Source organism: Haemaphysalis longicornis, unplaced genomic scaffold (genome assembly GCF_048455015.1).
Source record: "Haemaphysalis longicornis isolate Haplotype H1 unplaced genomic scaffold, Haemaphysalis longicornis Haplotype H1 scaffold_2, whole genome shotgun sequence".
Classification (NCBI taxonomy): Eukaryota; Metazoa; Arthropoda; class Arachnida; order Ixodida; family Ixodidae; genus Haemaphysalis; species Haemaphysalis longicornis.
The window spans coordinates 2,660,001-2,685,585 of NW_027526295.1; the positions used below are offsets into that span (position 1 = coordinate 2,660,001).

At 50.2% G+C, this 25,585-nt stretch overlaps 2 protein-coding genes across 2 annotated transcripts in view; both read left to right on the plus strand.

Annotated features, from left to right (window-relative positions):
• Positions 1-72, plus strand: part of LOC144166943 (uncharacterized) — a 101,136-nt gene extending 101,064 nt beyond the window's left edge. Inside the window, exon 17 of the mRNA XM_077696378.1 lies at positions 69-72. Within this exon, the coding sequence (XP_077552504.1) occupies positions 69-72 (4 nt within the window). The remainder of the gene's footprint in view (positions 1-68) is intronic.
• A 3,080-nt stretch (positions 73-3,152) lies between these two features.
• LOC144166966 (uncharacterized) overlaps positions 3,153-25,585 on the plus strand; it is a 45,911-nt gene continuing 23,478 nt past the window's right edge. The window contains exon 1 of the mRNA XM_077696399.1: positions 3,153-3,407. Within this exon, the coding sequence (XP_077552525.1) occupies positions 3,181-3,407 (227 nt within the window). The 5' untranslated portion in view covers positions 3,153-3,180. The remainder of the gene's footprint in view (positions 3,408-25,585) is intronic.

The following is a 25,585-nucleotide window of genomic DNA, read 5'->3' on the forward strand; positions in this document are numbered from 1 at the left end:
CGCTGTCCTAAACAGGCCCGACATCACGCACACAATAGCACATTGAGCTTTGATTTCCCTGATTTCAGGTGAAGAAGTCTGGAAAAAATTAGGCAAAATGGCAAACTCGAAGCTACCCAAAGGCTCGCATCGGCGCTAGATGGTCGCGTTAGAACTTACGTTTCGTTTATTGTATACGTAAGCTGTGGACACTTCCACACATAAAGCGAGCCACCAACAGCATAACTGCCAACACTGGCAATAGCATAACTACTAGATTGCTGAGTATCGCTGAGACAAAGCCATTGCGCGGACGTTTCAATTCGTGAATGGTGCACAGGCGAGCCGCTAGTGAAGCACAAAGAAGCATGTAATGCTGTTCATATTGCTGCGACCGATACCCCGTTGGGGGTTTGTTTTTCTGTGACCGTCACGGGAACACTGCGCTGCACTTTAAAGTACGCACACACGGTTAGGAACCTGGACACAGACTCCTAAAAATCGACCGTTCAAGTGCTTGCGCTGTGAGTAACGCATTAATGGTTGCCCCAGCAGCGGTTGAGTCAGCGCGCACTGCACCAGGATGCATTGTTTTTAAAAACACATGTCTGTCCAATACACCATTGCTGGCACGTGCAACAGAGTGGATACGTGTCGCTGTTCTGTACACAGAGTACCACAGCTTTCACCTGAAGTCATGTCTTGTAGCCTTTGACGTCAACCGGAGTTTGCAGATCCAGCTACGTTGAGTACAATGAGTACTTCTTCCAATGGGCACTGGTCCTCAAAACTTAAAGCTAGGCTTAGTGTGCTACGTTTAGGCCTAATAAGGCTATGTTAGGCTAAGCTTTTAGGTTGAGCCCCACGGAATTCCAAGCAGCATAGTACCCATTGCATGCCGAACTTAGCGTACCGATTGGCGACGCTTTTTAGACTTCAAACAGTGAAGTTCTGTGTACAGCTGGGCCGTCGCAAGGGTGTGTAGCCCCACCCCTTTATTCCACGTCACGCGCAGCGCTAGGGACAACTATAAAATACGGCAAGCTTCAGGTGCGGCCACACTGACTTTACATGCAGTTGACTGACGCTTTTACATCAAAATCAGAGAAAGAGTGAATCCTAGTGTTCATTACCATAAGGGCTAAACAGCCATTTCGAAAGGGTTTTTGTAAAATCGAAACACAGGGAATTGACAAAATGCATTTGTAATCAATAAATCGCGCTGCAGTTGCCTCATTATACGCTGTTAGCTAGAACGCTTTATGGCAAATGAAACCACGCTAATTTTATGCGTTACCGTCCGCAAAAAAGAAAAACTTCTGCAGAAGTTCATAGAATTATCTTTTAATGCGTAGCATTCTTATGACGCTTGTATTGAATGTGAGCTTTTTACAGCCAATGGTGTTGGTGTTTCTAGATCCTATCCGACCAATTATCTCCATTTTCACTGTTATAAAGATTAGAATAGGAACATTGGTGAAACCTGCATTATTGTGGAAATGCCATGCGTGTTACGGTTTGCCATTTTCCGTATGTCTTCATTATTTTCCTTATAATTCAGTTTTTCAAAATTTTGCGCGACGAATTATCTCTTTCTACGTTATTATAAGGAATACATTGGGAACTTCCCCCGTAATCTGCATTATTGTGCAAATGCCGGGCGTTGCACGGTCCGCCAGTTTCCGTAATTTTATATTTTTCTTAATTTTTATGTTTTCAAAATTTCCATCCACCTACTATCTCCATTTACGCTTTTATAACCATTACAGATGAACGTTTTGCGAAATCTGCATTATTGTATAAATTCCATGCGTAATGCCTTTTTCCGACCAATTATCTCCATTTACGTTATCATAACGATGGCATTTGAAACTTTCGCGAAATCTACATTTTTGTGAAAATGCAATTTGTCAAACTGTTCACCAATTTCCCTAATGTTTTTCTATTTTTCTTATTTTTTAGGTGTTAAAAATTTCGTTCGACCTGTTATCTCCATTTACGGTACTATAGAGAGTACAGGTGGGACTTCCCGATATCGGTATTTTTGTGGAAATGTAGGGCGTTACACGGTCCTGTCTGTGGGGGTACTGGGCAAAGAATACTACGCATTAAACAACGAAACAAAATAAGTAGTGTACAGAAACAATACGATACTGGGTCGCAGAACGCAGGCTAACTGAATGTTAAACACATTGGAAAGTGCACTTCTGAAATGCACGTAATTTGCAGTGATTTCCGTTGATGGGGAAGGGGTATAGCTCTCTTGAGGCGTGCGTGGTATGATCTGAGAGAAGGTGTGGGTTCGGAAGAAAGTCAAACCGATCTTATGGAAACGAGCCAAGCGAGATGAAATATAACGAGGCAAGGTTGCGGCGCAACAGTTGGTGGTGAAACAGCGACTGAAATAAGCGGAGACAAAACATTTTACGTAGGAAGTAATGCGCAGCTTAGTTGGTGCTGAGATCCTTGGATGCTGTTCGCTGTGTGGTTCCAGTTGGAAAGTATGGTAATACTCATGGTCGTTTCTCATTGAGTGACGCGAGAGGGAAGTCTGCGAGACTCGTGGCTCGAAATGAGAAATTACAAAGTTCGCCGGTGCATCGAGGACAGAAACAGGGGAATAAAATACGCGGGTACAGGTACAGGTACGGGTCGGGACTCCGTGGAATATTTGCGTGAGGCCTGGTATCTTTCCACTCGATGACGGCACACAAAGTCTAGTTTGACTCAAGCACACTTTTTTATTATATTTTCTTATAAGCCATTTCAAGCTAACGAAGGAGGCCAAGTTGACACATGCCCGATTCAATTGCATGTCCTCTATGGAATTTTCACACTACTCGATAGCGCCTTTTAATAGATCACGAAGACGATGAATAAACGTTATTGTTTAGATACCAGGTTGCCTTCAGGCAAGCCCGCTGAACTAGGAGCCCAAATTTTAGTCTCTTTGCAAGGATGCAGCTGCAAAGTGATCTTAGCTTTCATCCAATGGGTGAAATATTGGCTTTAGTTTTAATAGAGTAGAAAATAAATAGCGGGTGTAGGATTCAGAACGTCAAAAACTTGAATGAACGAGAACCTTACGCATCGGCGAACAGGTGCGAAAGTGAACAAGATGACTGTATTTATCTGGCTTCCTTACCTGTCCTTTCAAGGTTTCCCCGTAGAACAGCGAACACTACCTCGGGTCGTCTCGGGATGAGGTTCGGGACGCTTGGGCGTGCAGCGTTTACTTCTCCGGGACAAACAGCTGAGCTTCTCCGTGTGATGCGCATCCGCAGGGTGTCTCTGATCAGCGGCATGCACCAGCTGCTGCAAGAGAAAGAACAGCGGGGACTGCGCGTCGTGAACGAGCACCTGGGCATCGACTATTGCAGCTTCGTCTTCCAGAAGGCCTGTCCGCTCAGGAAACTTTTTGACGACCGGTACGCCACCCTCCTTTCTGCTCAATTCCCGTCCCAACCACGTCCACGTGGTCACGTATCATACGTGATGTGTGTGTCTGCGCATCCAGCACAAAAAGTGTCCTTACGTACAAATGTATATGCGTCGCGAAGTCTCGCTCGCACAACAATCTCTCGCTACGCTCTCCGGGTAACGTGCGCCACTTGAAACCCAAAAGTGCGTCTTGTGGGCAGTTATGGTGGTCCACAAGTACCCTGCCAACCTATTTTGTGCCAGTTGTTCTTTCTGTCACCTCTTTTAGCGCGATACCGTTGTCAGGCTCATTCTTTCAATTTTGTTGCGTCCTACCAGCCGTCCGCTGTAAGCCGCGCTCATCAAGCATGCGCGGAATTACGTCATCCGTACTTACAAGAAACTTCATCTGAGGCAGCCAGTTGAAGTTACGCGGGCTTGCCCTGGAAACGGAGTAGCGGCAGACTGTGGAAAGAAGGACAGGCTCAAAAGTAAAGATACGCGGTTTCAGTCGTAGAGTTTTATACTAGTATACACTAGAGGGAAATCTGGCGCCACTGTCTAGGGGAGCCGCGCTTCAGCGAGCGTTCCGTCATCCAAAGGGTTTTATACTAATATACAGTAGTGTGAAACTCCATGCCGTCATCTTCCGGGCAGGCACGTTCCACTTTTCCTTGGCATGGCTCACGAACAGACTGGAAAGTTGCCTCTGGTTGCAAAAACGCAACGATATTACTGCAGAAGATTAATCAAATTTGTTTTGTTATTATAAAATAAAGCTCCAGAAAGGTTTATTTGTCAGGGATAATTTAGAAATTTCCAGCAAAATGGAGATGAAGACAATGTTACCCCTTTTTGTTGATTTTGGCTTCGAGACAAAAAAAGAAGACATGCGGCTAACCAAGCCAAGTAGGCGAGGAACATCGCTAGCTGCATTGGCGCGGCCCACGGCGGCCCGGGAATGCAGCGCCAGATTTCCCTCTAGTATATATTAGTATGAAACTGTATGGTTTCAGTTAGCGCCGCGCCTGCAAAGTGATTGTATTTCTGCGTGCCGTGTGTGGTCTCATGTTTAGCAGACATGGGCGCCAGCCGTGCTCGCCACTATCAAATGAGACCGACGGTAAGATTGCGTCACCTAGCCCAAATGGGGGCCAAACGAATGACGCCAGGCTATCAAAACCCAAGGGAAGCCTGGATAATATCAAAGAAACGGACCAAAATATGTCCCGATAAAAGTAAGTATATACCGTCTGATTACACACATTTCAAAATCGCTTTCCGGATTTTTCGCGGTCCTGTCAGCGGAGTAAGCTCTGTCGGCAAAACTATGGATGGCGCCGCGCTGTCAATAAAAGAACACCCCAGCAACAGGTCAGCATGCGATTCCAAAGATAGTCACGCAAGAATGTTTTTCTGGCCCTACAGAGAAGTGGCACAGCCGATGTCACAATCACAAAATACCAAAAGTCCGTTCCGACCACATTGACAAACATGACAAACACATGCCTGTGCAGGCGAAGAGCGGGGATAAAAGAAAAGACATAACTTATGCAAGCACTGATCGTTAGTCAGATATCGTACAGCCTGCCGTACCTGAACGTATGCCCGCCCTGAAGAAGGCAGCACATCAGAACAGCGATAGGGCAGCTCCCAACCTCCCAATTTTCACGACCACTGCAAGGGTCTTGTATTGTATTATATACTTCCTTTGAAGAAACTAAAGAGTTCCTTACCAAGCCCAAAAGGAACGTCTGAGAAACTAATGTAAGGACCGGTCATCATATAGAATACAGGCTCAACTCAAGAGAAAAATAAAGCCCATCCACGGAACGTGAAATCTGTCGGAAGTACGGAGCAGTGATCCGCCGTAATGTACTGTACTGCCGTTATCCGCTCACTGCTACCACCCCATGCATTCAAATTTCCCGCCTTCGCAGTGCCCGCGCACCCCCGGCCTGGAACTGCGCCAGCAAGAGTTCTGTTCTTTTTGTGGTTTTTTTAATTTCGTATGGTGGAGCTGTTTGGCGTCATTTCGAACACGCAATTTTTTTTTGCGGGGCTGGAGCTTTTCTGCGTCATTTCGAACGCGCCATTTCTTTCTTGCGCGGCTGGAGCCTTTCTGCGTTATTTCTTGCACTGACACTTTTTTCGCTTACTCTCGGAAAAACCAACCCAACGAGCGTTCCTAACTAAATGAACGTGGGCGCTGCCGGTTAATTACCTATATTTTGCATCAAATTTACCTATAGTTTTTTTTGCTCTAAACAGCAGGGAGATGTAGGACAAGCGCAAGCGGGTCACGAGTTTCGAACGATTACGACCATATAAACCGCTTGGCTTTCGAAGCACCTAGGGTACGCCGCAAACGACAGCGTTACCACGGGACGTCCTGTTGCTCTACTTGGGTCCAGCGAGGGAGCTACGACGACAAGGCGAGCGCGTAAAGTTCTCTTTACTTAAACCATCTGGACGCCATTATGGATATGTCGCCGATGCAGTACTTTTCCATAAAAGCCCTGCCCATACCGAACAACCCAGATCCAAACTCACGCAAGGAGAGGTGACAAGCCAGTGTCAAAGTCTTCGAGGACAGTTCTAAAACCATAAATATGCAGCACACGCCTAAGCCGGGACGCTTGAAGTACAAAGACAATTGCGGTGCACTACCCTGACAAGGCGTGACGACTCTTACGCGCAGGAACGGAAAACCATCCTTGGAGCGATCCGCCTGGCAGAACGATAGAGTAGACGCTTAACATCATTACAAACTCTGCAGGAAGAACACCTAAACGGCTGAGAAAGGTTCTGCAAACCACAATGATTAGAGTTAACATCATATTGTTGTCATCAAAGCTACCACGTGACTAGAAAGCCGGACGCGTGAGCCCTGTATTCAAGAAAGGTGATCGTTTATTGCCTCAAAATTATCGACCCATATCCTTCACTTCATCTTGCTGAAAATTAATAGAACACATAATTGCTACACAAATTGTAAATTTCTTGATACAACATTCAATCCTGACCAATTTTCAGCACGGCTTTAGAAAGGGATATTCGACCATGACACAACTGGTTACAATAATTCACTCATTTGCACTTAACATGGATAAGAATAGGCAAACTGACAATATTTTTGGATTTCAGTAAGGCATTCGACAGGGTTCCACACGCCAAATTGATCTTGAAACTTAAGGGTATTGGCCATCCCGAAATTCTTGTAAACTGGATTGCATACTATCTGAAGAACCGTGAACAGTTTGTTGCTATTAATTACCACCGTTCGCAGTCTCTTCAGGTCACATCAGGTGTACCCCAGGGAAGCGTCCTGGGGCCATTGCTTTTTCTTTTATACATAAATGATATTGTAAATGTCTTCACCCCTTCTGTACAAATTAGATTATTTGCAGACGATTGTGTTTTGTTCCGGGTTAATAACTCTCTCAATGATCAAAATGAACTTAACTCAAACCTTCATAATATTCATCAGTGGTGCAATGAGTGGGGAATGATCCTTAATGCGGAAAAGAGTGTCTGCATGCGTTTGACACGTAAGAAAGTTCCACTAAATAATATGTACCAGCTTGGGCCTTCAACTCTGAGAGAGGTTACAAGCTACAAATACTTGGGCGTAAGTATAACTAGTAATTTGTCTTGGAACTTGCATGTAGACAACATATGTTCAGCTGCCTTTCGGAAACTTGGTTCTCTAAGACATAAACTGCGTACCTGTCCTGCCAATGTAAAGCTTCTTAGTTATTATTCGTTTATACGACCTAAACTGGAATACGCTAGCGTTGTATTGGACCCTTACACTAAGCTTGATATTAACAAACTTGAGCGGGTTCAAAGGAAAGCTGTTCGGTTTATATATTCAAAATACTTACCGTCGGATTCACCATCCGCGCTGATGTCTGCAAACGACATTCAGACCCTTGAATCCCGCAGACGCGAACAACGGCTGGATTTCCTTCAATTATTACTTAATGGTAAACTCGCCATCGATTCATCGCCTTACTTATCTTTTCTATCAACAAGAAACACACGACATCATCATCCTCATTTGCTAACCCCATTTTTTGCGAGAACCGATGCCTTATGTATTCTTTCTTCCCGCGAACAGTGTCGGGCTGGAACGAGTTATGCGAACCTCATTTATTGTAACATATGTAGAATGAAGTGTATTGTTTTTGTTTGGCGCACGTTACTACTTCTGTTGTAGAACAAAGTGTAATGTAGTGTTGTAGAACCAGGTGTGTTGTTGCAACGCATAGCGAAGTGTATTGTGGTGTATAGAACGGAACGCATTGTTGTTACATAACGAAGTGTATTGTAGCATGTAGAACATAGTTTTATTTTCGTATGATGTACGTCATTACTATTGTGGTATGCGTGACGTGCACTTCCTGCTTGGACCCCTTAGGGTCCGCAGTATGTATTAAATAAAAAATAAATAAATAAATAAATAAATAAATAAATATTACAGCCGGACACAAAGGTCTCGAAAGGAAGACGCCGCTGACACACAACTACGCAAACTCACACACCGTGGTCCGTATTGACTACGACAACCGCAGTCCCCTCTCGAAAAAAAAAATTAAAACGTCTCCTCTTCTACACATATAGAAAACCTTTCTTCATCGAGCAACACGGCGATCTCAATGCCGAAGAATCCTAAACTCTGCGAGGAATACACACCAACACATTTATCCACAAATCTCGATAACCGCAGATGTTTGGTAGAAAAACTCCGACATTATCTTAAAACTGTGATAAATTCGGGGAACACCCAGTCGCTTCTACGGGACGTTGTCATATGCAAGGTGAGCAATTAAAATATTACGTATTGCAGGTATATCTATTCATGGCAGGCTTTTCTGTACAGCTTGTAGCTCTAGATCAGCGTTGGCTAATTTTGGGCCCCCGGACTTCCGGTTCAACACTTCCGGGCTAACATCTCTTTGTCGCCCATTCTTCAAACTTTCACGAAATCGTACTCACCAAAAATCTCTATCTCTCTCTCTTTTCATAAAAACCAAAACGTTCAGTCAGTTCTCCGCAGTTCAGAACAAACTCGTTTAAACACTGGCTTCCTCGACTTCTCGCTCAAACTGGCCAACACCCCGCAGCCGGAACTTTTCACGCCCACATCTGAAGCCACAGAAGCGTCGATGGCGTACGCCTATCCTGTGCGGCAGGAATTAAAAACACTTGTGCCAAGCCTAGCTCTCGACACTGAACTTCGGTGCTTGGAAACCATAAATGCCAAATGCGGAAACTTCGTCCCAACACGCTCCTTCGACGCCGAAGTAACGCTTTCACAACGTACATCCTAAGACCTAAACGCAGATATCAACTGCCAGATTTTTTGTTTAGTGCGTCCTTTCTTGGAGACGCAATAATTGCGTTTCTTTATATTTAGCCTCGTAAAAACCGTTTCGCTATGTATTCTAAATTAAAAGAAAGCTGTTACTTTTGGGAATGCACCCATATTTTTCCTCAGATATGACTGAGGTTTCCTTTGGGCTGCATGATGCGGATATTTATAAATCATGAATAGTGCAATTTTGATTAATCCTCTCACCTGCTTTTTGGGAATTCCGTTGAATCCAGGGAAAGACAGACATATTGTTCTTTTTGTTGTTGTTGCAGTATCCAATAGGAGACTACCTTACTTCATATTCAAACGCGTACGGAAGCCCTTCGCTTTCTATACGTAACCGCAGGATGTAATTTAAAGGGACACTGAAGTGATATGTAAACATTGCGGGATTACTAGCGCAAATTGTAGTCCGGAGTCCCCAGGCCATGTTTCGACCACTCTGGGCGCGTTTACGCGATTTTATTTAGTAGAAAAATTAATTCGAAAATGCTGTCCTCCTCTCTTTAAGCTCGCCCATTTTCTGTGGCGTTTTCGTGTGACGTCGGGAGGAGCCGAGCTCGCAATTGGCTGCGCTACTGCACGGCTCCCCGGCCTTCAGACAGAGTCAGTCGGCCCAGCGTTTCGTCCTCCGGCCACCGACGGGCCGTCGCTATTCGTGCGCTCAGTTGAAACGAAGCCAGGACACGTTTGTAAATGCAAGAATGTGCCTTTCTTTACTTGGTTAGCTTGTCCACTGTATCTAGCTCCAAGTCAAGGTCGCTTCACACAAGCGCTGCACAAGCGCACATGCGACGCTTCGCTGACTGGTACGCCAGTAGGAAAATATAAGGCCTCTTGAAGACGGGAGAAGAGTCAGCGAATTCAACATAGGTACTAACGAAATAAAATCAACTGATATTTTTACCGTACAGCGTAAAACTAGGGTGCGGGAAGCACTTTTTTGCGCAGGGCCAACAAACAGAGCGGCCGGCAGCACGAGTACGCAACTGCCAACGCTTTTCCGTCTAAGAAATGCAATTGCTAGACGTGAGATATTGTGGAACCTGGGAGATGCTTACTGCACTAGCGCAAAACAACAAATAGTCACCTAAGCTGCTTGGAATGCTAAAACTGAATAAAAGTGTAAAGTGGTTATACATTATATACCTTATATTTCTAATGTCAGCAGCGCTCGCCTGTGGCCGAGAGGTTTGGAGCGCTAGGTATGTCATCGCAAGTGTTTTGCAAGTAGCACGTTCGAATCCCCGCGGTTACGTGATTTTTTTTTTATAAGTTAACTTTTTCGTTTTCCGTCGATGTTTTCTAAACTGAGTTCACCTTTTTTTGGGCCACAACGTTCATTGCTCCACAAACTGTTCACAGAACGCGCGCAGGCTGGCACTGGCGCGTTAGCGAGTTCTCGTTGGCGTGCTGTTGCCATAAGCACCGACTGCTTGCGGGCAGTGGGCACAGGCCAGAATCAACAGACCCTTGGACTGGTGCGAACACGCTTTTTACGATACAGGCATGAGTGAGGCAAGCTCCAAATATGGGGGAAAAGCGCATGGCATTTGAGCGTCTGCGGGGACGCGGAAGGCGTTCATGCACTGCGGAGGCCTCGGCTTGTGAATGCTACGATTCCAAGCCGTCCTGGGAGGCTTATCTTATGCATTTTACAGCCGAGAACATGGTCGAAGCGTGGTGCGATGATTACTGAGATATTGAGAATGCCCATCCAACAACGCCATCGGTTGGGTTTTACAGAACTGAAACCTAAACCGAAACTTGTTTGATTGCTAACCTTGGGCATCGTCCAATCACGGCGCCCCTCCTCTCAACGTTACAGCCTTAGTTGGTGCGGCCGCCGCAAACCGCGCATGGTAGTTTTTCTTCTTTCGCGCTTTGTAAAATAATTACCGATTTGTCAACCGGATAAACGATGAAAAGTGTGCTAATTTGAGCCAGTCTACGCAGTCCAAGCAAAAACGGGAGCTTGACAAATTCACTTCAGTGTCCCTTTAATGTATATAAAAATAGCCCACGTAATGTATGCAGAAACCACATTGAACGTTTTGCAGTGTTCCTGCGTACCAAAGATCCGTTACGTCCCGCTGCCTACACGGCTCGCAATCTGAACTCACGCTGCTTAAGGCGCTTGCCGTATCATGTTTTGATTCGCCTTGCAAAGTGGACTGCTTATGAATACGCCTTTGCAAGTGGGCACTCTTTAAGGGCGTCACCTGATATACACCAGTCCGCGCACTCCCATCCTCAACTGAAGGCAGAGGGTGCTACACGAACCACGGCCGGGCTGCGTATTCCCAAACCATATACCGTTAGAGCCCACGCCGACCCCCTCACACTCCCCCCTACCCCCCCCCCCCCCCCCCCCAAGCAGCGACGCAGCACCGTGACGTCATTTCCTCTATGTGCGCGACTTCATGCGACATGGATTTTTTTCTCCGCCCCCCTCCCCTCCCTCTCTCTTTTCTGCTGCTTTGCGGGTGGCCGATGGTTTCGCTCCGTGCGCGGGGCTGGACTGCGGCGCTGGGAAGCTGACGCACATGTGGTAGAAGTTAACCTTTTGTACGTGAGCCCCTCTGCTCTCCGCGCTCTTCTTGCCCGCCTGCAAGTTGACGCTGACCTCCCATCGTGTTCCTAGATAAGCGCTCGGCTCGGTGCTCTAAGTGCGCGCGCGCGGATGGACGCTTTCACGTACATGTTGCTATTGTATATGTTCCGGAAAGCAAACACTCTCATCGAAAGGCCGTTTTACAACACACAGCAGGGTGTGTACAAATGAGTTGGGTGCTCTTTCACTATATACACACGTTAAAACACGATTCGGTGCTGCAGGTAAGGATTACAAGAAAGACGGTCAATTGACCATGACTACATTTACAAACTGTCCTGCCCTTGCGAAATATTACAGCTGCTTGAGCTGCTACATTTTGACACTTTCATCAGCACTATTACATTGAATTTCGTTAACATTAACTTCATTGCATTAACTCTATATCAGGAACAGTGCCACTAAGGAAAACATCGACATTTTGTTAAGAGCAATGGAAGATGTGAACCGTTCTTGCAAGGGTGATACAGATAAGAAAGACACTAGCTCAAACGTACACGCTTTACACTCGGTCAAGAATGCTGCATAATCGGCGCTGCTGGTCACAACAATTTAGGGAAACAATATCAAAAATTTAGACAAACCAGGGGATAAGTAATAGTTGGAAGGTACAGGTTCTGCGCACTCGAGGAATTTGATATATGTTTTCTGTACAGGGCTATTGACCACGGGCTCTGCACTTAAGCAATCGGGGCGGTGTTTTATGTCAGTAATCATGCGTGTTACCACTCACACTGTTGCCAGTGTCGTTTAGTTATTGTTAACAATTTCTGCTTCATGCACACACAGACTTTGTTGAATAAGATACGTGTATTCGTTTCTATGCGACTAATGAGTAGCCGCGCGTGAGCGTGAGGTCACGGTAGTCGCAGCAGCGATAAAACTAAGTACAAAAATTACATCATCTTCCCGTGGGGAACCCTGATGAGGATGCGGAGCATCGTGGCGGTTCCGTGTGGTTCCATTGCGTTGCCGTTATTTTGAGTGATCTGGAGTTTAGAAGCGCCAGAGGCAATTCCGCGTCCGGGTCCACACCGGTGGCAAAGGCATGCAAGTACTGTTGTGTTACGTTGGATAGGCGGTGGTTCTCGCCGCGCCGAAACTCGTCCATCACGTTCTTGTCGATGTTGTCGTCTCTGTGGTAGAATCGGTAGTCTCCATCAGCGTTGGTGAGGTAAAGGTTGTTGACGTTGGCGCACCAGATGAGACCAACGTACACGCCCTCCTCTTCGCAGCTTTGTCTTCTTCTTCTTCTTCAGCGGTTCCCCTACGGGAAGATGACGACGGTGGTTGAACGTGAAACTATCTCGTGATGGATTCTTTGGTTGGCCAATCTCTAGGGGCATCCTGCCACAATCATCATCAGAGGCGCTGCGGACAGGGCACGAACGCGGGACATCCCCCCGAGCAAGAGATGCTTCGCATCTAAAAAAACACTTATCTCCTGGCCGCACTATTTTTGGCATAGTGATCTGGGAGTCCAAATAGCGGCAAAAATGTCACTTTTCGAGATCTACTTATGGGGATAGATGAGCAGTTTGTGTCCATTTCCTGCGACGCATTTTTTAACTACCACATATAAATTTCTGTGGTGTCAGGCCTCTTAATGTGCTCGCATTGCGTCACTGTTAACACCTCAACTGTAAGCGACACACTCGCAAAAAAGTATACAAATGTATAAACAAGAAATAGCAGGAATAAAAATATAAATAGTACAACACAAGTTGCAAAACGCGGCTTCACGTACTACAACGCTTCGTATCGAAAAACATAACTTTCTCCCTGTTTCTGGACCTTTTGGACAATCCAGGTTGTGTTGGTGCACCCGCTCTACGTGCCCATGAAGGCGTTCACTGCTACTTCGTCAGGCAGGTTAGCGCGGAACACAGACTCATGATCTGTTGACGCGAGGTCATCTCTGAGGACCTCGAGCGGCTGCTCGTGCTCATCCATGAAGCAGAAGTTATAAGCTGCACGACAACCACGTGAATGCGCGAGGGACGCGCGTAGCGCACACAATTATGAGAACGGACCTTGTGATGGGCAGTTCTGCGTGAGTATGAGGCACAGACGAGTATGGCGAATAACACGCTCAATGATGTTCGCAGCAGACGAGCGACCTACGCACGCGTGTGCTTTCGACCGAATGAGAGCAAACATTTTGCTCTTCGGTACGGAGTCCAGAGGACCACACAAGACCAAAAAATCATTTTGTCTTCACTTTAATTGGAGTGCTTGCTATCCGGAATGTAAACAATAACTACATGTACGTGCAAAAGCATCCATCCGCACGCGCAATTTGAGCAACGCGCCGAGCGCTAGCTTAGCTAGGAACAGCATGGGAGACGAGCGACTGCAGGCGCGCAAGAGAGCACGGAGAGCGAGCTTCAGAAACTTGGCCGAGCCCAACGCATACTTGCCCGATGTCTAGGATTACTGCCTGTTATGCAATAAAGCTTTCACTTACTCAATCACTCTTTTAATGAGAGTGCTTGTGTCCCGGAAGGTATATAATAGGCGCCGTGCAGTGAACAGAGGGCGACACTGAACCGCGACACCCAGCGCCGCCATCGGGGAATAAGGAAAGTACTGGGACGGCGGCCGCTCGCCACCGTGCTCGTGTTTCGGTGCCTCTCCTGATTGGTGGCACCGGATGAAGTGTAGTATACGCAATTCTTAACTTTTGCAGTAATTCTACCGCACCGGGCTAGGAATCTACTGAAGGACTGAACTGTTGACTACGCGTACGGAGGAGGGGGGCAAGCGATATTGACTTCCCAGTGCCACGCATAGCCAGAACGCAGGTGGAGCATTTAGTGCGCACGTTTTTACATTTCCACATAGTTTCACGCATAGCCAGAACGCAGGTGGAGCATTTCGTGCGCACGTTTTTACATTTCCACATAGTTTTTTTCCAGTGAATTTGTGTTTCCGCTAGAAAGAACAAATTAATTAGCTGTTCACAGCATTGGAGAGAAACCTTTTGTTCGCATACTTGAAATCGGACCGCCGTGGTTTTGCGAGTACCGCGCTCCGTCTCACAGGACCGATTGTTTGGATGCACTGCGGTCTGTACGCTGCGCTACGTGCTAGTAGCATTGACTTAAAGCAGGTATAATTACCCTAAATACGCGGGCTCCAATGTGTATCAGATGGGTGGGAAGCATCGAGAACTGCGAACGAACTGGCCGTGATTTTCGATTGATTTATTGTGCGGTTCAACCCGCCGACGCCAGACAGGCTATGAGGCGCGCCGTAGTGGAGGGATCGGGATTAATTTTGACTACCTGGGGATCTTTCACGTTTCCGGAATCTCGAACACACGGGCATTTTCGCTTTTCGCCTTTATCGGGAAAGCGGCCGCTGTGGCAGGGAAACGAACCTGACGACGATTTTCAATTTCATGGCTTGAATTATCGCCAAACATTCCCAGAATGCGTCCTGCTCCTCGCCCCTGATAGTTCGTTTCCGCTGGTGCCAGTTCGTCCCACCCCGAGATCGCGGAGCGAGCACGTTTTCTTGCTCCGCGTACCGAGGTCAAGCAGTATCGCCTCATGAGCGAAATGAAGACTCAACCTCTCTGCCTTCCGTTTCCTTTTCCGTGAACACATTCACAACGTACACGGGTTTCGCTGCAAGCCCGCCAGGAAATGCCCGTGAACGATTTAAGACTACCTCTTCCTTTTTGCGGGGTACGCAGGGCCTCCAAATATTAGAATTATCATAAACTCCGTTTATTTTTTATTGTTCTCTAAAGTTGCTGCTGTGAGCCCTGTTAAAACGACTTTGTTTTATTGAGCAGCATTTATTTGCAGCGCAAAAATCTCACATGCGTTGCTTTTATCCCTTGTACTGATGTAGGTATTTCGACGTTTTGGCAGCTTATTTGCAAACAAATGGCCCTACTTTGTTTAAAAACAATCATATTTTTTTCCAAAAAAGGGGTGAGATGTTGCAGCCATCAATTAGTTCTCTTACAATTAAAATACGGCTGAAAGTTACGTGCCGCATGGATTTTCATTATAAACGCCGCGGAAGACGCATGCACAAAACAGAGAAACCAATCAATTTATTGTAAGCTCACGAGTATTAACAGCTGGCAAACCGATATACTTTACCTTGACAGCAGCATGTAATCTGCTTGGTAGTCATCGCCGTTGTATTTTCTAAAAAGCCTTCCCAACTCAGAAGATTCAGGGCAGCGAAGGCGGCAGCGTTCCATCTGCGCTGTTTCTTTTAACGCCTCTCAGTCGATAACACTCCATCCTGTCGCCGTTGCAGCGTATCCCGCCAACTTAAGCCACTTATAGCGCACCGAACCACTTGATAGACGCCTTTGCAAGGGCGCGTGCACAGTGCCTAAAGCAGGCGGCCGGCTAGGACGGTGCGCCTCGGCCTACCCAGTGTTGCGCGGAGGCGCGGTAGATGGCGCTGCGCTCGCTCGGCAAACTTCACTGCACGGAGCCTATTGGCGGTGAGTGCGAATACAGGCGGCGCTGCGAAGCGCGCCTCCGTGACGTCAGCTTAGGGATTCTCGCATTTGTCGTCTGCTTCACTCAGGATCGCTTTCCCTCCTGTTTCTTTGCGCTCGGTCAACGTCTGATGCTTATCCGCACCAGAATTGGCGTGTGGGTAACTTTTTATCATAATAACAGGCTTAAAATCGCATACACTAGCTCATGGTGTCAATTAAGTATAGTTTTGGATACCGCTACGGGAGGAACATTGCCGGCGCCAACCCATTCCTTGCGAATCCGGTCCTTTGCGGAGCGCGAAGAGTCGGGGGTAGGCGTCAGCTTCTCATGTAAGCATTCGAACAAAAGAAACAGCCAGCTGCTAATAACCGACAACAGCGAAAATGGACGACCAAAACAAATTCTAGGCCTTCAGGGCTGTCGGCTTTGGCAGAAGGCATCACGATTCCCGGTAATCATATGTAAGGTGAAACAGTTTTTGCAATCTTGCCGAACGCTCGAACGCGTTTTGTCACATCACCTTACGTTTTCAAGGCATGGAAGTTTGCTGACATGCACTATAGACTGCAAAAACTGTAGGTTGAGTTCCAAATAACCCAGTGTGTATATACGCGCGTGCTGATTCTATACCAGGCATATAACCAGTATGGAGGTTTATTGAGCAAAACGAGTCACGTCTTTGTTAAATTTATAGTAACACATATATGTTTGTTATGGGGACACTGAAGTGATTTGTAAACAATGCGGGATTACGAGCGCAAATTGTAGTCCGGAGTCCCTGTTTCGACCACTCTGAGCGTGTTTACGCGAATTTATTTAGTACAAAAATCAATTCGAAAATGCTGTCCTCCTCTCTGCACTCTCGCCCATTTTCTTTGGCGTTTTCGTGTGACGTCAGCAGGAGAGGAGCTGGCAATTGGCTGCGCTACTGCACGGCTCGCCGACCTTCCGCGACCGAGTCAGTCGGCCCAGCGTTTAGTCCGCCGGCCGCGACGGGTCGTCGCAATTCGCTCGATCAGTTGAAACTAAGCCACAACCCGTTTGGGAATGGAAGAATGCGCCTTTCTTTACTTCGTTAGTTTGTACGCTGTATCTAGCTCCAAGTCAAGGTCGCTTCACACAAGCGCTGCACAAGCGCACATGTGACGCTTCGCTGACTGGGACGCCAGTAGGAAAATATAAGGCCTCTTGAAGGGCTAGAGGAGTCAGCGAAGTCAATATACGTACTAAGGGAATAAAATCAACTGATATTTTTACCGTACAGCGTAAACTAGGGTGCGGGAAGACTTTCTTGCGCTGGGCGAACAAGCACACCGGTCAGCAGCACGACTACGCATCTGCGAACGCTTTTCCGTCTAAGACATGCAATTGCTAAACGTGAGCTATTGTGGAAACTCGGGGGACGCTTACTGCACGAGCGCAATACAATAAAAGGTCACCGAAGCTGCTTGAAATACTAAAACTAAATCAAAGTGTAAACTAGTTATACATTATATACCTTATATTTCCGTGGTCGGCAGCGCCCCGCCCGTGGCTCTGTGGTTTGGAGCGCTGGGTATATCAACGCAAGTGTTTTGGTCGTCACAAATTCGAATCCCCGCGGGTACAAGCTTTTTTTTTTTTTATAAGGTAACTTTTTCGTTTTTCGCCGATGTTTTCTATACGGAGTTCACCTTTTTTTGGGCCGCAACGTTCACTGCTCCACGAACTAGTCCGCAGAACTCGCGCAGCCTGGCACTGGCGCGCTAGCGAGTTCTCGTTGGCGTGCTGTTGCCATAAGCACCGACTGCTTGCGGGCAATGGGCACAGGCCAGAATCAACAGACCCTTCGCCTGGTGCGAACACGCTTTTTAGGATACAGGCATGAGTGAGGCAAGCTCCGAATACGGGGGAAAAGCACATGCATTTGTGCGTCTGCGGGGACGCGGAGGGCGTTCATGCACTGCGTAGGCCTCGGCTAGCGAATGCTACGATTCCAAGCCGTCGTGGGAGGCTTATCTTATGCATTTTACAGCCGACAACCTTGCAGAAGCGCGGTACTACGATTACTGGGATATTGAGAATGCCCATCCAACGACGCCATCGGATGTCAAACATGTTGTTTTACAGAACCGAAACCGAAACCGAAACTTGTTTAATTGCTAACCTTGGGCATCGTCCAATCACGGTGCCCCCTCCTCCCAACGTCACAACTTAGTTGGTGCGGCCGCCGCAAACCGCGCATGGTAGTTTTTCTTCTTTCGCGCTTTGTAAAATAATTACCGATTTGTCAACCGGATAAACGATGAAAGGTGTGCTAATTTGAGCCAGTCTACGCAGTGCAAGCATAAACGGGAGCTTGACAAATTCACTTCAGTGTCCCTTTAAGACCTGGAAAGATATTTCGGAATATTTTGCACAGCCATATCTTCCCGATATTCGGATATGCGTTATAGGAAAACTGCACTCAAGAGGAGGAGGAGGAGTAAGGGGAGGAGGGGAAAACGTTGTTTAACAATTAAAACGATCTGGTTAGTGGGCCAGGTCCTCAGTCCAAGACAAGAGAGTAAAAGTCATTTTCTTCAAATCATAGAACGCCATCCCGAGTAGAATAGGATTTGTTCTTCGCGCCTGGAAGGGTTGAAAAGCAATAAAGGGCTACTTGGAATTCTTCTTCGTTTTCGAGTCTTGTAATATATGCAGGTATACTATTTATTACGTTAGTTAGCGAGTATATCATGCCTTCAACACTGTAATAATGTCATCATTGTTCGCGTTGAGTGTCAGTTCGTTATGATAACGATATAATTACGATAGAAATTCGGAGCACAAAAGCCGCCTTCGAGCACTGTGGACCACGTTGTTTAGGGCGCGATCGCGGTGGCGTAGCACAAACCTTCTCATTGTATTTGCATGTGAATAAACAAAGCACGCTGCGGATATGCACCTTCTTGCACGCAGCCTTAATGAAAGCCAATTTGTGAAGAAGGAAATGTATGCCATACAAAATGAAGGAAATATCCACACGACCTTTGTGAGGCTCCCAAACATCCCGAAACCTGCTAACAAGAAGTTGGGGACGGCGCAGAAAAGTCAATGTGTTGGGCAGAAAAAAAAGCAGGAAACATTAATCCGATACAAGACAACAACGAAAGAAACAGAAGAAAGCCGCTTTATTTCCTGCTGTGCGATGAGCGTATAGAGGCCACTGCTTGATACGTAGTATCAGACTGTTGAGTCCTCATAGGAGCATCTCAAAAATACTGCAGGGAAGCCTACGCATTTTTAATACTTATCGAGAAAGTCTGATCGCTGATCCTCGCGAATAAGCAAGAAAGGACGAGTTACACACGATCTTCCGACCGATACTCTGAAGAAAGTTGTTCTCTATCTCTTCGTGTGTTGCAAACTTGTGGGGAATACAGCTTCAAATTATTCAGATGCGTCAGATGCTGGCAAAATAACTGAGTCGCTAGAAATACGCTTTTTAACGCACTACAGCAACGAAGCGGGCGATTTCTAGCCCAGGCACTGTTGCCCCTCACAAGCGGAGAGTAGCAGACGACAGCGGCGCGAATCCCTAAGCCGACGTCAGAGCCAGGGGGCGCCACTCAAAGATCTCACCGCCAATAGCCACACGGACGTGAAAGCGTCCATCCGAGTTCGCGCACTTAGAGCACCGAGCCGAGCGCTTATCTAGGAACACGATGGGAGGTCATCGTCAACTTGCAGGCGCGCAAGAAGAGCGCGGAGAGCTCAGGGGCTCAGATACATCAGATTAAGGCGGACTTCTGGGCAAGTGTGGGCAGAGTTGGAAGAAGCGCTTGTCCCTGTGCTCTCTCGTCGTCCCTCGTTTATGTTTTGGCTTCGAACGGTTTTGCAGATACAGCAGGTTAACCTCTACCACATGTGTATCAGCTTCCCCAGCGCCGCAGCCCAACCCCTCGCACGGAGCGATACTATCGGTCGCCCGCACATCAGCCGAAACGAGGGAGCGAAAAAAGAAAAACAAAATCCACGTCGCATGAAGTCGCGCACACAGAGGAAGTGATATCACGGCGCTGCCTCACTGCTTGGGGAGAGGGGGGTGGGGGGGTGGGGGAGGGGGTCGGCCTGGGTACCTTACGGGATATGGTTTGGGGGGGGGGGGAAACAACATCTTTACTCGCCCGCTAAAAGGTCACGGTGGCTCTCACTCCCTCGCTAGGAGGGGGGTGCCGGCCGCGACTGCTGGCGTGTGATCGCCGCCAGCGCAAACTGCGCGGCGGCTTTCTGTGTGTCCTTGTCCGTCTCTCGCACCGCACGCGCGAGATGGGGCGGTAGTATATTCGTTCCCGCTTCCGCGTCGTTGCAATCCCACATCATGTGGGTCATGGTCGCCCTCGCGGCCCCGCACACCGCACACTGGTCCGTGATGTATCGTTCGGGCGTGACATGCACGGCCCACACCGGGGTCCGCGTCGGAGGAGCGCCGCCTCCTGCCGGGTGAGGTCCGGGTGCGGCGCAGGGTAGCGTTTACGTTGCTCCCTGTGCCATTCCAGGACCCCTCCATACGTTGTAATCGGGGCGGGCTCCTGTTCTTCCACCCCCTCGTCTTCTGCGTTGTCGTTGTCGTCTCTGGCGTCGTTGTTTTCTTTGGCCGCACGAGGTGACGCGGCGCGCCGGCCGACGGGGCTTCCGGTTAGCGCCCTCGCCGCCCTGTCCGCGTCCTCGTTGCGGTTGCGAACGGGTCCCACGCTGCCCATGTGGGCCGGGAACAATCGCAAGGTTATCGGCATCCGCGAGTCCAGGGCTCCGCACACCCTCACTGCGTTCACACACACTTGGTTCCTTGCGAAATTGGCGATTGCCTCCCTCGAGTCACTTAGCACCGTCGTGCATCCTCTAGCGGTTGCCGCCAGCGCTATGGCCGTTTCCTCCGCCTCCGTGGCCGTCTCGACACGCACGCTGCACGCCGCGACGACTCTGCCGGTGGTTGCTTGCACGACCGCCGCCGTGTAGGCATGTCGGCGGTTGTTGGGGTATCGGGCCACGTCGGCGTACATGGCGCCCGCGTCGTCATCGTACGTCTCTGCCAGGGTGCGAGCCCTGGCCAGGCGACGCTCATGGTTCTCTGTTGGATCCATGTGCCGTGGGATCGGTGCGACGCGGATGCTGTCGCGGGCCTCGCGCGCCAGCGGCAGCCGCCTCTTGCTCTCCCGCAGCCTCGTTTCGTGTCCTACCGCGACAAGGATGGCCCTGCCCGTGCGCGTCGTTTCCAGTCTGGCTATCTGCGCCGTTGCTTGCGCCTCTATGATCTCGCTCAGCGTGTTGTGCAAGCCTAAGTCGAGCATGTTCTGTGTATTTGTGTGGGTGTATAAGCCCAGCGCAAATTTGTATGCCCGGCGTATGAGAGCGTCGAGCTTATTGCGTTCGGCCGTGGTCCAGTTGTGAAAGGCGGCCACGTACGCCAGGTGGCTTATGACGAACGACTGGACCAGCCTCAGCGTGCTGCGTTCCTTCATGCCGGCGTGCCTGTTGGCAATCTTCTTGACGAGGCCGAGTGCTCGGCTTGCTTTGATTTGCAGTAGCTTGACGGTGTGAGCGTTGCGTCGGTGTTCGTGGATGTGTAGTCCGAGGACTCTGATGGTCTCTACCTCGGGTATGGCCGACCCGTCGCCCGTGCGCACTTGGATGTTTGCCGCCTTCCCGTTCTTGGGGCTTCGCGGGGCCTTCAGGATTAGTAGTTCCGACTTGGCGGGGGAGCATTGCAGCCCCGTTCCCTCGAGCTGGTCTTCGACCGCTTTCACCGCGCACTGGAGCGAGTCTTCGATCTCTCCGTCGCTGCCGCCCGGCACCCAGATGGTGATGTCGTCGGCGTAGATTGTGTGGTTGACGTTGGGGGCGCTGCCGAGGCGTTCCGCAACCCCGATCATCACCAGGTTGAACAGCGTCGGAGAGATTACCGCTCCTTGCGGCGTGCCCACGCTGCCCAACGTTTTCGTTGGTAGTTCTAAGTCTCCGGCCACGATGGTCGTTGTGCGTGCCGTGAGAAAGTCTCTAATGTAGGCAAACGTCCTCCTTCCCATGTTGAGGCGGGACACCTGCCGTAGTATGGCGTCGTGGCGAACGTTGTCGAAGGCGCCTTTTAGGTCCAGGCCCAGGACGGCGGCGTTGTCGACGGATCTCTTATTATCAATAATATCGTGCTTGAGAAGCAGCATGGCGTCTTGCGTGCTGAGGCCCGCACGGAAGCCGAGCATCGTGTTGGGATAGTGCTCGCCGTCCTCGAGATACCTTTGCCATCGGTTAAGTAGTACATGCTCCAGCACCTTGCCCACACACGACGTGAGCGAGATGGGACGCAGGTTCTCGATGTCTGGCGGCTTGCCCGGCTTGGGTATTAGGACCGTGCGAGCCTCCTTCCACTTGGGGGGTAGGGTGCCGCTCCGCCAGCACGCGTTGTAGAACGTCGTGAGCGGGGTGATGGCCTCGTCGCTCAGGTTTCGTAGTTCCTTGTTGGACACGCCGTCCGGGCCGGCCGCCGACTTGCCGTTGAGCTTTTGCAGGACCGCACGCACCTCCCACTCTTCGATGTCGGCGTCGAGCGCCTCGTTGGGCTCGCCCTCGTAGTCCGGTAGCGGAGTCGGCGGCGTGGCCGGCAGGTACTTAGCGTCCAGTCTGCGCCGCACCTCGTCGTCCCCTAGCTCCCTGCGAGCCTTGAGGAGGGTGCGGGCCAGGACGTGCTGCTGCTCCCCTTTGGTCTTACTCTCGTCGAAGAGGTGGCGCAGCAGCTTCCAAGTCCTACTCTTGTGTAACTGTCCGTCGGCCTCTTGGCATACGGCGTGCCAACGTTGGCGGTTGAGCGCTGCGCAGTGCTTTTCGATTTTCTTGTTAAGGAGCGCCACGCGCTTGCGAAGCGTTCGGTTGCGCTTCTGAGTTCGCCATGGGTGTTTCAACGAGTCGCGCGCCTCGATGAGGTGCGCGAGCCGGCTGTCTACCTCGTTGACTTCGTCCTCGGCTTCGAGCTCGGTGGTGGCCCTCTTTGCTTCCCGGCGGATCGCCTCCGTCCACCTCTCTATGTCGTCTATGACGCTGGGTGCGTTCGCGAGGTTGGTCCGGAATGCGTTCCAGTCTGTGTGCTTGTGTGTGCGTTTGGGGCTCGTCCTGCCTTTTAACGGAACGGTTAGCTCGAGGAGACAGTGGTCGCTGCCGAGCGTCTCGGTGGTGTTTCTCCACTTCACCTTCGCGTTGTTACTGAAGGCGAGGTCCGGGTTGGTGTCCCGGTGCACCGACGTCGGGGCGTGTCTGGTCGGGATGGAAACGTCGTTGACGAGGTGGTAGCCGGCCGCTTGCGTTTCCGTCAGCAGACTCTTTCCTTTTGCCGTGTCGTGGCCATAGCCCCATTCCGTGTGCGGCGCGTTAAAGTCGCCGCAGAGCAGCGTCGTGTGGTCTTCGGCAAGCCGCTTGAGCTTCCCCACGATTGTTCCATATCGTTGTTGCGCGTACCGGGGTTTCGCGTATGCGTTGGTGACGTAGACGTGCTCCTTCTTGCTGCCGCGGCCTACCACCAGCTCCACGGTTAGGTGCTCGACGTTCGCGGTGTGCGCGAGCGTATGCTCCAGGCTTGTTATGCCTTTCTTGACGAACGTGCAGACCCCGCCGCTCACTCGGGCTCCGCGTTCCGGGCCCTTGGGGTGTGCTAGGGCGTAGGTGCGGTACCCCGGCAGTGTCGGGGCGTGTTCGCTGTGAGTCTCTTGCAGCAAGATCACGTCCGGTCGGCGTTCCGCTTGCGTTACGTATTGCGCGAGCGTCGCCTTCCTCCCTCGCAGGCCGTTGATGTTCCACTGCCATACGAGGAGGTCGTGTTGTTTCGGTTGCGTCGTCGTCGTCGTCATTACGGGGACGGTCTGGGTGACGGCGTTGTTGAGCGCGATCGCGACGTGAGCTTCTTGCACAGGGCCGCTAACATGTTCTCTATCTTGTCGGACCGGGCTTTGAAGCTCGACAGCATCTCCGCCTGGGCCGCTTCCACTGCCGATAGCCGGGTGTTGAGCGTATCAAACTGTCTATTGGTGGCGTCTTGGTAGCTTTGGAGCTCTTCCCTCGTTACGTACTGTTGCCGCGCGTCGTCTCGCGCCTTCGACTTGAGCGCGCGCCTCCTCTTGACGGGCTCGTTCTCGGCTTCCATGTCGTCGTGCATTGCCTCGACGTTTGCGCCTTCGTTTGCGGAAGGGTCGTCGTCTTGTGCGTCCTCGACCGGTTCGAGTGGTATCCTCACGCGCGAGCGGGCGGCCGTCGGTGGCGTCGTCCTCCCCGGAGAGGATGTCGGGGTGCTCGTCTCCGGCGACGATGACGGTTGCCATTTCTCGAACACTTTCTCGAGCTTGCGGCACAGCTCCGCGATGGTATCCTCTTGGCGTTCCATTTGGGCCCTTAGTAATGCGTTTTCACGCCTTACACTTTGTATCTCTCTTTCGAGCGCGGAATCGCGTCCGAGGCCGTTGTTGCCATCGCGGGTCGGCTTGCCCATTGTTCCCGCTCCCGATGTCATCGCCGCCCACGTCACTTCGGTTGGCGGGTGCAGTTGCACTCTCCTATTTTCCATTGTTCCGCTCGCTCGCGTTGACGCGGACATTGGCGTAGCTGCTGACGTCGTTGCCTTAAAGTTGCCGCCCCTCTGGCCCCGCGGTGTCACGAAGGGGGCGTTCCCGCTTTGCAGCTCTGGAAAGTTCTCCGCCGTTTTGCGCGGGGGGGCTTGCTTTTGTTGCTTTACTGCTTCTTTCTGTCGTTGCGCGCGCTCCCCGCGACGCTGCGCCACCACGTGAGGAAGCTTGAAACGGTTCGTGCAGCCCGTGGCGCCCGTTGCGTGAGCCCCGTCGCAGAGTTTGCAATGGGGTCTGCACGTGGCCTCGTGGTTCGGCTCTGGCTCGCGCTTCCCACACGCCAGGCATACCCTGGTCTTCGGGTTGGGGCATACGTCCGCGCGGTGTCCTAGCTTGCCGCAGCAACGGCAGAACTCGTGGTGTTGGCGATATAGGCTACATTTGACTATCATAGCGCCGTACTTGACGGAGTTGGGCACCTTGCTGCCATCGAAGGCCACTATCACTGTGGAGGTGTTACCTATCCTGTGCGCCTCGAGCGCTAGTGGGTTGGCCGCATTGACAATGTTGGCTTGTAAGTCCTGATACGATTCGGACGTATCTATCCCTCTGATAATGCCCTTTACAGTGCCGTCGGGGGCCGATACGTACGCGAACGTTTCGTACTCGGCGTTGCCTATCTGGAGTTGCTTTATCTGTACGTACCTCTTAGCTCTGTCGTCGCTGGGTGTACTGACTATAATGACGTTCTGTGTGGCGTTTGTGCAAATGGTGTCCTGACTCGACTCTTGCATGGTTGTCCCCGCGGCCTTAAAGATGGCCAACATTAGGCGCTTGGCCTCCGTGCGAGCTACGTTGAGTCCGCCTCTCGGGCGGAGGATAATTTTGGTTTCGCCGCGCGGTAGCTGCACGGGTAGGCGCGCTGCCTTGCTCAGTCGCGTGGTAACTTTCCTAGCGAAGCTAGAACTACTCTGATGCTGCTTTGAGGCTGCGGGAGAGGCAGAAGCCGGCTCACCCACTTTCGGTGCGGTGCGTCGGCGTAGTCTCCTTCCCGCGACGATCCAGCCCTCGTCTCCGTCGTCGTCAACGCCCTCCTCGGTGTGGCGCGGTGGCAAACTTTCGTTGGGGGCCGACATTTCGGCGTCGTAGATTT